Source organism: Osmerus eperlanus, chromosome 15 (assembly GCF_963692335.1).
Source record: "Osmerus eperlanus chromosome 15, fOsmEpe2.1, whole genome shotgun sequence".
NCBI classification, from domain to species: Eukaryota; Metazoa; Chordata; class Actinopteri; order Osmeriformes; family Osmeridae; genus Osmerus; species Osmerus eperlanus.
Genome location: NC_085032.1, coordinates 7988975 through 8004015, shown reverse-complemented (window position 1 = coordinate 8004015; position 15041 = coordinate 7988975). Strand labels below are relative to the sequence as shown.

Genomic DNA, 15041 nt, shown 5'->3' with positions numbered 1-15041 from the left:
GTTTTTAATCAGTTGAGACACTGTCACCCTGATAACCTTTTACCTCTCCAAGTCACACAGAAGAAAAGTAGTGTAAGTATCTATAATGTATCTAGAAGTAGAAGTATATCTAGAAGTACAAGTATATATGTATATTTCTTTCTATAGACACAACTGTTTCCCAACAATATTAACTGTATCTAAGTTTTGCAGTTCAACAGATTGGAAAGGTCTTACTTGCAGTGGAGTTAAACTATTCTCAATATCATGCCACACACTGACGGCACCCCCATAAACAGACAGGCACTCACCCCTGTAGAAATAATACGCAGACACATTGTTCTTACAGAAACCTTTTTTTCTTTTTTTTCTTTATTCACACCATTTTCTACTCCAACTATGTTAGAACTTAACATAAGCGTAAATCCGCTACTTTCCTATGCTGGTCTCTCAAACTTCTGTACAAGCTATAAAAGTCAATAACATCATGATTTAGAAATCAGAGGGGAGTAGGGTGAGGGCACAGGTGATTTTGAATCAGTGTGTGTGTGAGTTGGGGGGGGGGGGGGCGGTCCGGATGTCTCTCCTCAACGCCCCTCTTCAATGACCATTAGAAAAAGACTTCTTTTTTTTCCATCAAACAAGCCATTTGACACAGAGCTCCAGAATCTTGGACATTGGTAGAAGGATTTACATCCCTGACAGAATGGAAGCCTCCAGGCCAAACACACAGTGTGGTTTGAAGAGAGGAATAATACACTGCTTGGTTACAACACAAACACAATACACAATGCCATTTGACAAAAGTACCATTGACAAGAAAAATATGTATTATTTTTCCATATCAGCATTTCATAGAAACAAAAACTAAAAAAAGCACAATTGCAAACTTGGCGTAAACAAATTGAATATATACACTGAGGTAAAAACACATTGGTCTTCAGAGGAGGTATTTTTCATCTTTTGATTTTTTTTGACCTTTTAATAACCTGTGAATAATATTCTTTTCAACTTTCTATACATTTATTTATATAGCAAGTGATGCAGCATTGGAACACAATCACATGCAGTTTGTCATTCCAGGTGAAAAAACAGAAATCCTTTAATAATCATCGAACTTAGGCACCAAATAAAACACGATAAAGCTTTCTTCCAACCTCCACAGGCCTTACGACGTACACCAACCAGCTAGAGAGACACCTCCGTCTGTCGCCCGCTAGCAGAACACAGAACCCTTTGAGCACTCAGAACCACTCTAAAGCAACACTCCATCCAGTAGCCAATGGGCATCTCCCCATCTATACCGCTACATGGCTCTGTCTGGCACATCCGGGCCACCGTCCTTACAGGTTCTCCAGATCCTGTTCACAGTGAGTGGATATTTAGCATAGAGAGAGAGAGAGACACAAGTCAAACTGGAGACCGTAAGGACGGGTGGAGAGGAAGAGCCCGAGGACCACGGATGTTGGTCAGAGAAAAATTTGCATACGTTTAAAAAGAGAGACCCGTGTCGTGAAGATATTTGCATCCCGCATGTCACGTGACCAGTGACCTTAGACTAGATTATGCAGATGGTGCTGTGATTGGTTGGTTTGCTCAGTAAGGATCGAGCCTATAAGAGTTTACATTCATGCTGTGTAATTTCAGTGCTAGAAAAAGCGGTTGGCATAGCTGGCATAGAAAATCACCATCACATTAACATGGCCCTGGCCTCAATTATAGCACACAAAGACCAACTTCCACAACATTAATTAAGCCTTTTTAACAAAATCAAGTCAGTTGCTTCAGTCAACACTTGAATGCGATGTAATGAGGGTTTGAGTTACTAAAGGGTTCTGCAAACAATCTTCCACTGGCAGACTCTCCATCTCCAGTACCGACAGACCAAAGTGGTGACTAAGTATCCTCACCGTGGGCTTAACTTCCTTCTCTCCTTCACCTGCACAGAGCCCAGAACACAGGACGGGCAAAATCAAGATGGCGGATACACATCCTTTACGTGTTGCTCTTGGTAACACACTGTGCGGGTGAAGGAAACGGGGAGAGCAGAGAAGCCTGGTCTTCCACATGGCAGGGTGGAGAGAGGAGCCAGTGGAGGCCGGAGGCCGGGCAAACACACTCCCTCTGAGGGGGAGGAGCCTTTCGGGATGCACTGTATATGGGGGATCATATGGATGGTGGCCGATAATAGCTCAAGACTGTAATGTTGGTTTTGATCGGGTGAGGATAACATCTATGTGAATAACATACATTTGGATATATACATATGATCAATATAGATGCAATTTTGTAAGTGAAGGCTTGAGAGCCAGAGACTTCTCACCCCAAAAGATATTCAAAGTTGTCAGAAATCAGTAGAATTGTGTCACCCCCAATCGCAACCCAAGTCTATGGTGTCATCTCAAACCGAATCCTGAAAGTTATTAGTGACTGTTACCTGCACAATAATATTCCGATATTATTCCGAACATGACCATATTCCAAATTTCATAGGGGTCCACATATTTTGTTAAAATGTTTCAAATGAGGCCTTATTGTGAATGTAGCCTTTTAAAGATGCAGGATATGCTCAAATTATTCAGATTTTAGTAGCTTACTTTGGACATCAATCCAATCAAATGTTTGTTTTGTTTACCGCAGTTTGTGCATCGTACACAAACATGTAAACAGGAATATGAATGGACATTTTTTAATTCTAATAAGATACGTGAACAGATTAGCAGGAATATTGTCTTTTTCGGAATAAGGGAGAAAAAAAAAGAAACAAAGAATATTTTGTCCGTGTAAACATGGCCACTGTGGTGGTCTATTCAGATGTAGCTGGTGAAGTGGGACACTTGTGGCCGGGAAAAACGTGTATGTCACTGAGATCGAGAGAGGCCGAGAGAGAAAGATAGAAAGAGAAAGTATGAGACGGGCCGATAGAGAAATACCTGGATGTAGTGTATGCATACAGTTAAGTCACCTTGGATTCGAAAAGGAAAAGGCTGCTGGTGATTTTAAGACAGAATGAATGTTCTGGGCCAGGTCATGGTTACCGGTGGCCTACTGCAGACAGAGGACTTTCTATTGTTGCTGTAGCCACACTACCCAGAGAATGAAATCCACCACGCTTCTTGTCTTCCTTTCTTATTTTGTTCACCGTGTAGAATAGCAGCAAATATCCGTCGGGCTCTCCTTCTACAGCAGAACACTTCATACCTCTCCTGTGGTTTACAGTGTCCTCGCTGACTGAGTCTGCCCTGATACGTCAGTAAACAATTAAAGATATTTACACACATTTTTCTCCCTTCCTTTATCGACCGCGCTGCCTTTCTATGAGACATGTAGCTGAATCAACAGGTAGAGTATATATGGCACACAAAGTCTATAATACAGGCCTCCAGATGACAGTAGGGAGGCTAATGGAGCTCCGATTAACTGGGGGCGGAGAGTTCTGGAAAGAGGGAGGGGTGGCCACGTCTACCACCCCGGGATGGCGCCCGGCGGATCACACGGGGCATGGACGAACAGCGAGAGCCGTAGGGCCACATGTACACCCAGTCCGTCAGAGAACAAGCAAGGTGCAGACCGGACAATCTGATCCTCGTAGATCAGAGTGGCCAGAGAGCAGGGGAGGAGGGTGGGGCGTCCAAATCTCTCACAGGGTGAGGGGGGGGGGGGGGGCAGTCAGACTGGAGCTCCACGGCACAGCCACATGAACCAGGCATTCTGGGAAATGTACATCCAATGGTGGCACTCCCCTTGGGGCACTCGGGAATGACCACAGAATCAAGATCCCAGGAACAATCACCAGGATTCCAGAGTTCTACAGAACGTTGGTGGCTCTGAGAAGGCCCACTGGCTGTTAACTGGTTGGTAAAAGTCTGGTTGTAGCAGCACTACAGGCCTGTAAATACAATGCATCCGAAAGACAAACAAACAGACAAACAGGAAGGTGGACAGACCGCCATATTGCCACATAGGTAAACCTAACCGGTTCACAGAAGGTCACTTATTGCTGAACAAGCGGGTATCTCATTTTTGTTTTCTAGTTTTAAAGATCCTGTAAAGCAAATTCCATGATTTGCTCCTCAGTACATTATATACGTGTGAAATTAGTTCCTGAAAGCATGTGCAAAGCGCGAAAACTTTGTCACACTGAAACGTGGAGTAAGACCGTAGAACAGTTTCTCTTCCGTTTTCAGATCAGGTTTTAATGGGCGGAGCCAAAAAATGACAATCTACGTCACTTTGACCTATCTATGTCAGATCACAGACGGTTGCATTCTGTTACTCAGCTGATACGATGCAAAGACAAAGTAATTAATACATAAAACACTCAGAGACTGCAGGTAGGTCTGTTCTGATATCTGCAATTGATTTAGCTAGTGTTGCTGTTGTTGCTAAATTCAATAAATTTGAGGGGGCGGAGCTTCAGCTCCTTCAGGCGACATGCCCCCCCAGTCTCAAGCAGAGAAGACATCTGATTTTCTCACGATTTCAAAGCCTAATTTAACATGCTTGTCTGTGTTTTTTTTCCAGGTAGTCAACAACACATTCTTCTGTGGTGTGATGAACTTAACTCATTTTCAATTCCACTTTACAGGATATTTTAACTATCACTGTTGGGGAGGTCAATCCTGACTTAATTATTGTTTTGTGGTGTGCGCTTCCTTCCTAGGAGGTTACACTGGGTTCTGTACCCACGATATAAACAAGTAGGACATTGGGTCACATCCCCGGAACATTCCGGACCTGATGATATATTAGTGTGAGGATGCAGCTTGGTGAGGGTTTAACCATCTGGCAATATGGTCCAACCTTACCAAGAAAACAGAGAACATGTTAAATGTGGTACTTGTTTTTTTCTCTTTATATAGAACAACTTTACTTTACTTAAGTGATCATTTATAAACTGAGATTTACAAAATGAAAACCCCCCACGCCTTTAATTGGTCCCTTAAGGCCTGAAAAGCTGAAATGACAAGCTTGGTTTTTATAATACAGTTTCAGTATTTTTTCTTCTTAGATGTACATTCTAGTAGTAGAAAAAGTTGCCACAAAAAACGTTGGAAAACATATGGCTTGGTAAATATCAATTTGCTATCCATTTACACATATGAATGTACCATTTTTGTACCTTTTTTTTCCCTTTCTTCTGAGACATTTTCAAAAAAACAACGTATGCTACAGTAGCACAGTTTAAGGAAATGGAACAAAGGATAATCCAACGTTGCACGAACTGAGGGAGACTCCATTAATGCTTGCATGTGTCGTCCCCCCCCCCCCCCCCCCCCCTTCTTGACCAAAGTCACCTTTGCAGGGGTGACCTTGTCATCAGTCTGCACATCTGGTGTCCAATTTCCAGTCTGTCTCTCTCTCTTTCTGGCACCCCCAGAGAGAGAACAGACTGGGAGTGAGAGAGGCACCTCTCCCTGCTGTATTGATGAGGTGGTGTGTGGCGAGTCGTCATGGCACCAGTGTGTCGGCTGAGTGTTGCGGTCTCTGCACGTGCTCAGTGGCGCGGAGAGTCCCTGCGTGTGGAAAGCTGCTCCTCGGTGACCTTCTCGACAAAACTCTGAGGCCTGCACTTTGAGCGCAGACACACACATTTGTGACACACAAACTCCATTCTCTCTCTCTCGCCCACAGCGGCCGACATGAGAGGGACGCAGGTTTGAAGCAGTGGCACTTTCCGGTAACGGCTGGCTTGGAAGGCATGGCGGCGGTTGTTTGCTGCTGTCGTCACGGGCGACGTTGTTGTTGGTGATGTAGAAGCAGAGAACCCATTTGTAAAATAGATACATTATCTATATTGCATATGTCATAGCAAGTTCGCAAAGACTGAATGAGGTCGTGTCCAGTTTCGTTTGAGGAACAAAAACACAGAAAACACGAGGCGACTCTAAGCGAATAAGTTAAACTGACCTGTCCAAGTCCTGCCGTCCACAGGGGTGAAGAAATCGACAACATAAAAGGTGCAGAGCGTTCCGGATAGTGGAGAGTTGACCTGCTGAGGACCACTGAGGTCAAACCCAAACAGGCCGACAGAGGAGGAGGAGTCTGGAGTGGTGGGAGGAGACAGCGTGGACCACCTGACCACGTTCACTCTCCCATCTCGCCCAGGGCAGGCTGGAATCCCGACCACCTCCAGAAATGGGGCCCAAGCCCCGGTTTAGAATGCAGGCCATGAGGATGTTGATGACGTCAACTGAAAAAGCGAACTAAGTGCGGGTGTCAGTTGGGGTTGTGTGTGTGTGTGTGTGTGTGTGAACCAGGGCAGGACCACGAGTCTGTGACCACTCTGATAGGTCTCTAGGTAGGACAGGAAACAGGAACCCACCAATTGTACAATAGTTTGGGGGAAAGAGTTGAGAGGGGTGGGGGTCGTAAGGTTGGAAAGGGCTTTACTGGCATAGGGATGGGGGCAAAATATCTACAGACCCCTCCGTCCCTCCCCCCCCCCAACCCCGACACCCCCACAACCCCCTCCACCCAGTTGATAACCCTCCACCGATCCATCCGCCACCTTGACACAGCACTACCCGTATCCCTCCGCACAAACAGAGCCCCCCCAAACGAGTGAGGATGGATGGGCGCGTTGACGGACAGAGGAGAAGGAGGAGGGAGGGGTGGAGGTCAGGAACCGTCCCCTCCCGCCGCTTCCCGGCTTCCGTCGCGGAGGAGAAACGACCATCATCCACAGGGTGGATGATGTCACTGGCGGGTGGGGCGCGGATGTGGATAGGAGGACGGGGTGAGGGTGGCGGCGCGGGCGGGCGGGGCCTACATCTTGATGCCCTCCTGTTGGCTGAGCTGCGACAGCGTCTTCTTGATGCGCAGCGCCGTGAGGCGGGCGGCGCCGTTGGCGTACCAGCACTCCCGCATAATCTTGGCCATCACACGCAGCGCCTGGGGGGGGGGGGGGGGGGGAGGGAGGAGTCAGTGAGGGGGACACTGGAAGATGACATTGCTGGTTAGACAGACACACACAGACCACCCCCCCCCCACACACACACCAACACACACATACACACACACACACACACACACACACACACGTACACACCCACCCCCCAGGGGTAAGACTTAAGAGCCCACCCTCAGATATCAGACACAGAGGCCATGGCTTGTCCGTCACCTCGGCTTCAGAGCGCATCGATTTTTGAAAAACGCTTCCACTTGTAAACCCTCCCTGGAGGTGTACAAGGTTACCCTACCCCTACCGCCGCCCCCCTGCCTCTCTCTAACAACAGGGATCGTTTATCAGAGCCGCTAAGAGAGCCCAGAGAACCTGTCTGAGAGGCAGGGAGAGTACTGGTGGTCTTCTGCTGAGGGAGATAGGGACAGAGATTCATGTAGACTTATGCTGCCCACCCGAGTACACACACACGTGCGCGCGCACACACACACCATCTGGTTTTCGTATAATTTATCTCCATCTCTGAGAAAGCCTGTCTGTTTACGTGTCTACTCTGAGGGATATCCGCCAGCAATGATTAAGACAGAGTCAACTCATTTAGACTAATGCTGACAGATTCTGCCTCAACATCCAGCTGACACACACACACACACACATACACACACAGCACTGCCTTGTGCTGGCGAAAACACTTCAGTTTCACAGAGATGCCAAATGAAATTCTTCAAGGTCTGCGGGCACAGGCAAGGTAGCAGGTACGACCGTGGCGATGAATTAGAGATGCAACGCTAGCATGCTACCAACATCAAGGTCCAGATCGGAAGACCAGAGAGCAGTTTGAAAGCAGCTGATATTAACAAGCTGGTGTCAATGAGCTAGGTTGGATAGACATTACTAGCTGATACGAATGAGCTAGGTTGAATAAGCTACAGAACAGTAGTATAAGTGAGGGTTTAAAAATGAGTTCGTATGAACGAGCTAGTATTTACATTTAGTCATTTACATAGTACGAACGAGCTAATGTAAAGAAATGTTTATGAATGAGCCGGTGTGTGGTCTAGTAGGCGAGTGGAAGGCTCACAGTGATACTGCGTGCCAAGACACCAACAGCACTTCACTGGGGGGTCCAACTCACTGTACCAAGCCTCACCACTCTGTTGACTAAACACCCTCCACGCACCACACACACACACAAGCACCACACGGCACAAAATACACACACATCCCCCACAAATTCTTCCAAACGCACAATAATAATAATAATTATTCATTTAATTTATAATGCACTCTACATTCTGAATGTCAGAGTGCCACAGTACATAGTAAAACATAGTTAAAAACAAACTATAATAAAATTGATTTAAAAAGTAGGAAACGCCTGTCCGAATAAAAAGGTTTTTAGGCCAGTCTTAAAAGACTCCAGTGTCTGTGTTGCCCTTAGGTGGTCAGGGAGGCTGTTCCACAGGCGCGGCACTGCCGTGCAAAAAGCCTGGTCACCCATGGTGCGGAGTTTGGTGTCTAGGCTAATGCGCCACTTGTTTTCACACACAGAGAATGTACACTGCTGGGTTTTGATGCCAGGCCAGGGCAGCCAAGCCTGGAGGAGCTTATGAAGACCCAGACACCGTTTCTTGCCCTGTGACTCTTTAACGACGGAACATCTCTTTCATAGCCCCGACGTGGCTGTTGCTGGCCCTGTGCGAATCATCTCATTGTTCAGAAGGACCTTGTGCTGTTCAGTGCGCGTGATTGTTCTGTCTGCGAGGCGTCTCAAGCAAAGAAAGGTCAATGGCGTGGAGCTGAGGTCAGTAAACAAGTCTAGGTGGAACGGAATCGCACTTCTGTGTGTAAATGGGTGTGTAATCCTGGGGTTTGTGTGCGTGCCTGTGAATGCGTGTGTGGGTGTCTGAATGCAGGCTGTGTTTGTTTATGTTCCAGGCAGTGAAAGTTGAGAGGTAAACTCACTGATTGGGGTGTGTGTGTGTGGGAGAGGGGTTCTCGCAACACTAATCTAACTGTAAACACCCTCATCCGATCCCACAGCTGAACCAGACCCAGACATGGGAAAGAGGGACACGTACAGTACATCCTAACCCAGGCCAGAGGCCAGGAGAGAAGCTTCTAGACACCTGGTCTGGTCTGGCAACTCAGAATACTAAGCTGGGCTGGGGTGAAGCCTTTCACCGGCCACACACACACACACTCAAACACAAGCATTACAACGCACACACACTCAAACACAAGCATTACAACACACACACACACACTCAAACACAAGCATTACAACGCACACACACACTCAAACACAAGCATTACAACACACACACACTCAAACAAAGACAAGCATTACAACACACACACACACGCATAAATCATACACACACTCAGGAACCGACACGCAAGGCAGATAGGGAACTCATGCTTGCATGCAGGTGCTTCCACACACACACACAATCGGAGCGTGGCAGAACATACGGGCGGGGGGGACGGGACATGTTTGTGTGTGTCGTTAGGAGATCTGTCAGGCTAGGATGTGATCTTCACCAGATCCACAGCATCCTTACATAACACACATCGGATTACAGCAGTTTATTACCGGGGATTGACTCTAATCTAATCGTTCCGTTTGCCTGCAGTAAACGGACACGCCAATAAAGGGAGGGAGGGTGTGTGTGAGTGAGATAGAGAGAGAAAAAGAGTTGGATTGCTGTTGTGTGTGTGTGTGTGTACGAAGGCACGACTGCGGTGAAGACGTGGAAACGTGAGCTGGAAGGAGAAACGGAACACACACACTTTCCCGCCCCGCGACAGCCAGCCAAGACAGGCAAGGTGGTTAGCTCCTCTCTGGGGAGCACGGGTGTGTGTGTGCGTGTCTGGAAGGGATCCAATGGCAACCCAGTGCAACCCAGAAGGGACAATATGATCTAGTTCCTCCCGGTCAAGCTGTCCTTCGTGGTACAGTTAGTGGAAAACACTTGCCTCACATTGGTCTCTCTCTCACACACACACACACACACACACAACTCCCGGTGACGTACCTCGCAGCTCTGCCACCGGTTGGGAATGTTGGGCCGGAGTTTCTGGTCACATACCACCTTCCTCATCTCCTCCACTGAAGGATCGGACTGTACCAGGTCATGGTAGGGCAGCTGGTAGTCTTCATGGATGCCTGGCAGGAAACACAAACACAAAGGGGCCCAGACATAGGCAGCATGAGGACTGTCCCCGAACGGCCTGACGGAAAATCAGGCCCAGCCAGGACCCCCTCCACTCACCTCCGATTGAGCACCTGCTGGCGATCTCCCAGAACACCAGGCCCATGGCGTAGATGTCGGCCCTCTTAAAGGACTCGAAGTGCTTCATGTTTATTGAGTCATCCAGGACCTCTGGGGCCATGTACCTGGGAGGGAGGGAGGGAGGGGGGGGGACAGGCAGCAGGTTAGACAGAGCCACCACCACCACACTGGCCACAGAGCCCGGAGCAGAGAGGAGAGAACAGAGCAGGGGCCAGTTCTGCTTTCTCAGATGACCTTTCCATTCCTCTGGGACTGTGAGTAATGTGTTACGCAAGGAGGACCTTCACACAGGGAGCACATTTAACAGGGGGGGAGGAGAGAGAGAGAGGGAGGGAGAATGACGATGATGGTTTCTAATGAGTGTAATTCAACAGTCTACTCCACACACTCCCACTCCGGGGTTTCCAGCCAACTCTTAATTGAATTCTTTGAAGCAGAGTTGCATCCAGATAATGAACATCATCAAAGCTTCATTCTCCACAATATGAGAGCCCGCAACGACAGTGACTGTTGTCCCCATGGCAACGGCTTTCAATTCGGCTGCAAATGTTTTGAACGAGTAAGACAATTGGACCTGTTAAAAGTGAATACATATTTGCAAAACATGCTTGGAGACACTAGAAACTACTTATTTCTTTCACATTCTAATTGAAAAGACAGAGCAGCGAAAATAACACAAGCGAGGGCAGACTGCACGCACTTCTTCCCTCAGAGTGTGCACTACTGCCTGCAAACATCCTGCCTTCACTAGCAGTTCAGGGTCAGGTGTGATGAATGGTTTACAAGGAAGGAGAGTTGGTAAAGGAGCTGGGTAGAGAGACCAGACAGTCAGGTAGACAGAGAGAGACCAGACAGTCAGGTAGACAGAGAGGCACCAGACAGTCAGGTAGACAGAGAGAGACCAGACAGTCAGGTAGACAGAGAGGCACCAGACAGCCAGGTAGACAGAGAGACCAGACAGTCAGGTAAACAGAGAGAGACCAGACAGACAGGTAGACAGAGAGGGACCAGACAGCCAGGTAGACAGAGAGAGACCAGACAGTCAGGTAGACAGAGAGAGACCAGGTAGACAGGTAGACAGAGAGGGACCAGACAGCCAGGTAGACAGAGAGAGACCAGACAGCCAGGTAGACAGAGAGAGACCAGACAGCCAGGTAGACAGAGAGACCAGACAGTCAGGTAGACAGAGAGAGACCAGACAGACAGGTAGACAGAGAGAGACCAGACAGCCAGGTACACAGAGAGAGACCAAACAGTCAGGTAGACAGAGGGAGACCAGACAGTCAGGTAGACAGAGAGAGACCAGACAGCCAGGTAGACAGAGAGAGACCAGACAGCCAGGTAGACAGAGAGAGTCCAGACAGTCAGGTAGACAGAGAGACCAGACAGCCAGGTAGACAGAGAGAGACCAGACAGCCAGGTAGACAGATAGGGACCAGACAGCCAGGTAGACAGAGAGAGACCAGACAGACAGGTAGACAGAGAGAGACCAGACATCCAGGTAGACAGAGAGAGACCAAACAGTCAGGTAGACAGAGGGAGACCAGACAGTCAGGTAGACAGAGAGAGACCAGACAGCCAGGTAGACAGAGAGACCAGACAGCCAGGTAGACAGAGAGAGTCCAGACAGTCAGGTAGACAGAGAGAGACCAGACAGCCAGGTAGACAGAGAAAGACCAGACAGACAGGTAGACAGATAGGGACCAGACAGCCAGGTAGACAGAGAGAGACCAGACAGTCAGGTAGACAGAGAGAGACCAGACAGTCAGGTAGACAGAGAGAGACCAGACAGAGACTAAGGCTAAGGCTCTGGGGGATAGTCCGTCCAGCAGGACGACTCAGCTGGATGAGGGGGCTGGGCCTGGTGTTCTGGAAGAGGGCCAGAGAGCAGGGGCCTCTCTCCACAACCAGCCTTTACACTTTCTACTCAACCAAAGGCTTACTGGCTTTGAGCAAGTACCTTTAGAATGTATTTAATTTTGTTAGGGGTTAATAAAGTGAACTGAATGGAATAAACGAGAGAATGAATCTTCATTGAAAGCTATTCCTTCCTACCTTAAGAAAATAGGATTTCTATTCTTTCTATGAGGGTGGTTCAGTTCATTAAGGCAATTCATTTAATCTCAAGCTGCACACGCACAGTTGCACACATGCGTACACAAACACAGCCATCGAAAGGTGTGGGAGAAATCAAGGATTTCGGAAATGCTTATGTTAATTGCAATCAGTCGATCAGCTATTGCCTTAATATTTGCTCATTCTATTGTATTATTCATTCCTGTAAATGTGTTCCTACTGTACCCTATATCGTGCACTGATGACAAGTCTGACTGATTCTATAACACCTGCTGGCTGCAATGTTATCTTACAATAACTGCTGTGTCGAGCTGAAAGTTGGTTAGGAGAACTGTGTGAGGAGTTCTGAAAAAGTGGCCTTAGTATTGAGAAATGTATCCTAGCGACTGTTAAAAACTGTAATATTTCTCTATTCACAATAAATTATGTTTTCTGACCTTCTTGCCTCGGAGAGACCACTGTGTCTATTCTTGACTTTTCAAGGTGCATACTTGCGCTCTCTCCAATCAGCTTGTTTCTACTTTAACAACTAAGAATCTGAAGTTACACCATTTCAGTGGAGGCAGACAACAATATCTTCCACACAAGAAATATAAACAATGCATCCTAAAATTCTATTCACCTACACTATCACGTCCCAACATATACTAGCCGTCTGAAGTCTCTCAGCTAGAAGACTGGGTTTGACTTCCACCCAGCCAGCCTGTCAATAACAACCCTGATCCATGCATGACCAGTCAGCGTGTGTGTGTGTGTATGTACCCTGTGAGAAGAGGTTTATTTAATAATGCACATCCCCCAGACATTTGGCAACTATTCTATACCTGGGATTGCTGTTGATGAATAATTGAAACTAGGATGAATTTCAGGTCTGATTTTCCACCTTGGGTGTGTTTGTGTGTGTGTGTATGAATGCGCGTTTGGACAGTGTGTGTGCTTATGTGAGAGGAGAATCTTCTGGAAGGATTGGTGGACCTTGTGGAGATGACTTTTGGGGCAGACAGACACGTTGGCATATTTTGATGAGTTTCCTGTTCCTACGCGATGAGTCACACACACACCCGAAACCCTCTGCATCTCCAATTTCTCCCCTTCTAAACTACCTGCTCCACGCCGGAGTCAGAGGCAGTTTCCATAAACCCCAAACACTGTCCCATTACACAGTGGCAGCTGCTCAATCCAAAATGGTGGCTAACCGTGTGGATGACAGCCGAGGGAGCCAGAATGACTTCCCACTTCTAGGAATGGGCACTCTGGAGTCACCCAGGACCATCAGTTTCCATACACATTCACTTCACATCACTGCCAGGAGTGGCAGTTCACTGAGCCAGAGAGGACATCCAGTTACACCGCAGCTGTATGAGTTCTCAATAGCTATGGCGGTAGCTTTAAGAGCCAAAATGTCAGATGATGTATGTCTCCTGAGACTGAGAGCCTGTTGAGCCAAAATGGCCACCCTAGGGGGGGGCTCCGGTTCTCAGGGCTGTCCTCTGTAGAGGACTTCCATTTCCTTCCAACTCAACGGAAAACTTTCAAATGTGAACTTCTCTTTCATTCCCTGATAACTGTTTGTCATATAGATAAGTCTAATGGAGCCAAAATGGCCTCCATCAAATGGCCCGGTTACCTTTTGGTTCCCACTCGGTGATTGGGTGCGATGTCAATGGTGTCGGTGGCGGAGTCATGACGGACAGCCAATCCCAGGTCAGCGATGCAGCAGGTCCCGTTCTTCTTGACCAGAATGTTCTTGGACTTCAGGTCTCTGTGGGCGATCGCTGGCTTACCTGGGGGGGGGGGGGGGGGGGGGGGCGACGACAGGAGAAAAAGAGAGACAGAGAGAGAGAGAGAGGGGGGTGAGGAGAGGCGAGAGGCAAGAAAGCGGACAGAGAGAAGAGAACAGGAAAGAAAGGAGGAAAACAGAGAGAGGGACGGAGGGAGAGAGCGAGAGAGAGGGGGGGGGATTACTAAAAGCACCCCGGAACTTGGTGGAGATGGAATTCAGAATCTCGTGCACGTTCACACGCGTGTGCGTGTAGAGGTCACCTTGCGTGCCGACGATCTCCATGTGCAGGTGGGCCAGGCCGCTGGCGGTGGACAGGGACAGCTTGATCATGCCCTCCACCGTCACCGTGTAGCGGTTCAGGTAGTCAAACAGGGAGCCGTGCTCATGGTAGTCCGACACCAGCCACAGCTGGGTCCACGTACCGTTATCTGGAGGGGGAGAGAGAGAGAGAGAGAGAGAGAGAGAGAGAGAGAGAGAGAGAGAGAGAGAGAGAGGGAGAGAGAGAGAGAGAGAGGTCAACAAGGATTGAGAGAGGGAGAGGAGGGAAGGAAATGGAGAGTTTGAAAAGGAGTGAAAGAGGAACCAGGGCGAGAGAGGGAGGTCGACAGAGAGAAAGTTAGGGGGAAAAAAGGGGAGGGAACAAGTGAGAGTAAAAAGGAGTGGAAGAAGGAGGGAGGGAGAAAGAAACAAGAGGAGGAGGGAGAGACAGAGAGATTGACCGAATAGGAGAAAGGGAGGGAGGAAAGACAGAAGAGTTGGAGACGGAGTGAAAGAGAGAGATGTACGTCGAAAGGGAGTGAGGGAGGGAGGGAAGACCAGTAGGAGAGAGGCGAGGAGGTGTGGAGGTTAATGAGGAGCGTTTTCTCCTGAGCGACGCAGCTCCAGATGGCCTGAGAGTAGAACAAACAGCAGGACTGGACATGAGGAACAGTCGAGCTAATACACTCACCCACCCACCACCCACCGGCGTTCTACACACACACACACACACACACACACACAC

The 15041-nt window shown here is 48.2% G+C and overlaps 1 protein-coding gene across 2 annotated transcripts in view; it reads right to left on the bottom strand.

Annotated features, from left to right (window-relative positions):
• Positions 1-4811: 4811 nt before the first annotated feature.
• Positions 4812-15041, bottom strand: part of tgfbr1b (transforming growth factor, beta receptor 1 b) — a 29473-nt gene continuing 19243 nt past the window's right edge. The window contains exons 5-9 of one of the 2 annotated variants that reach the window (XM_062479082.1): positions 14299-14466; positions 13883-14039; positions 10159-10283; positions 9922-10052; positions 4812-6873 (exon numbers count right to left, since the gene is read on the bottom strand). In XM_062479082.1, coding sequence (XP_062335066.1) covers positions 6748-6873; positions 9922-10052; positions 10159-10283; positions 13883-14039; positions 14299-14466 — 707 coding nt within the window. In that variant the 3' untranslated portion in view covers positions 4812-6747. The remainder of the gene's footprint in view (positions 6874-9921; positions 10053-10158; positions 10284-13882; positions 14040-14298; positions 14467-15041) is intronic. The other variant, XM_062479083.1, reaches the window with a different exon arrangement.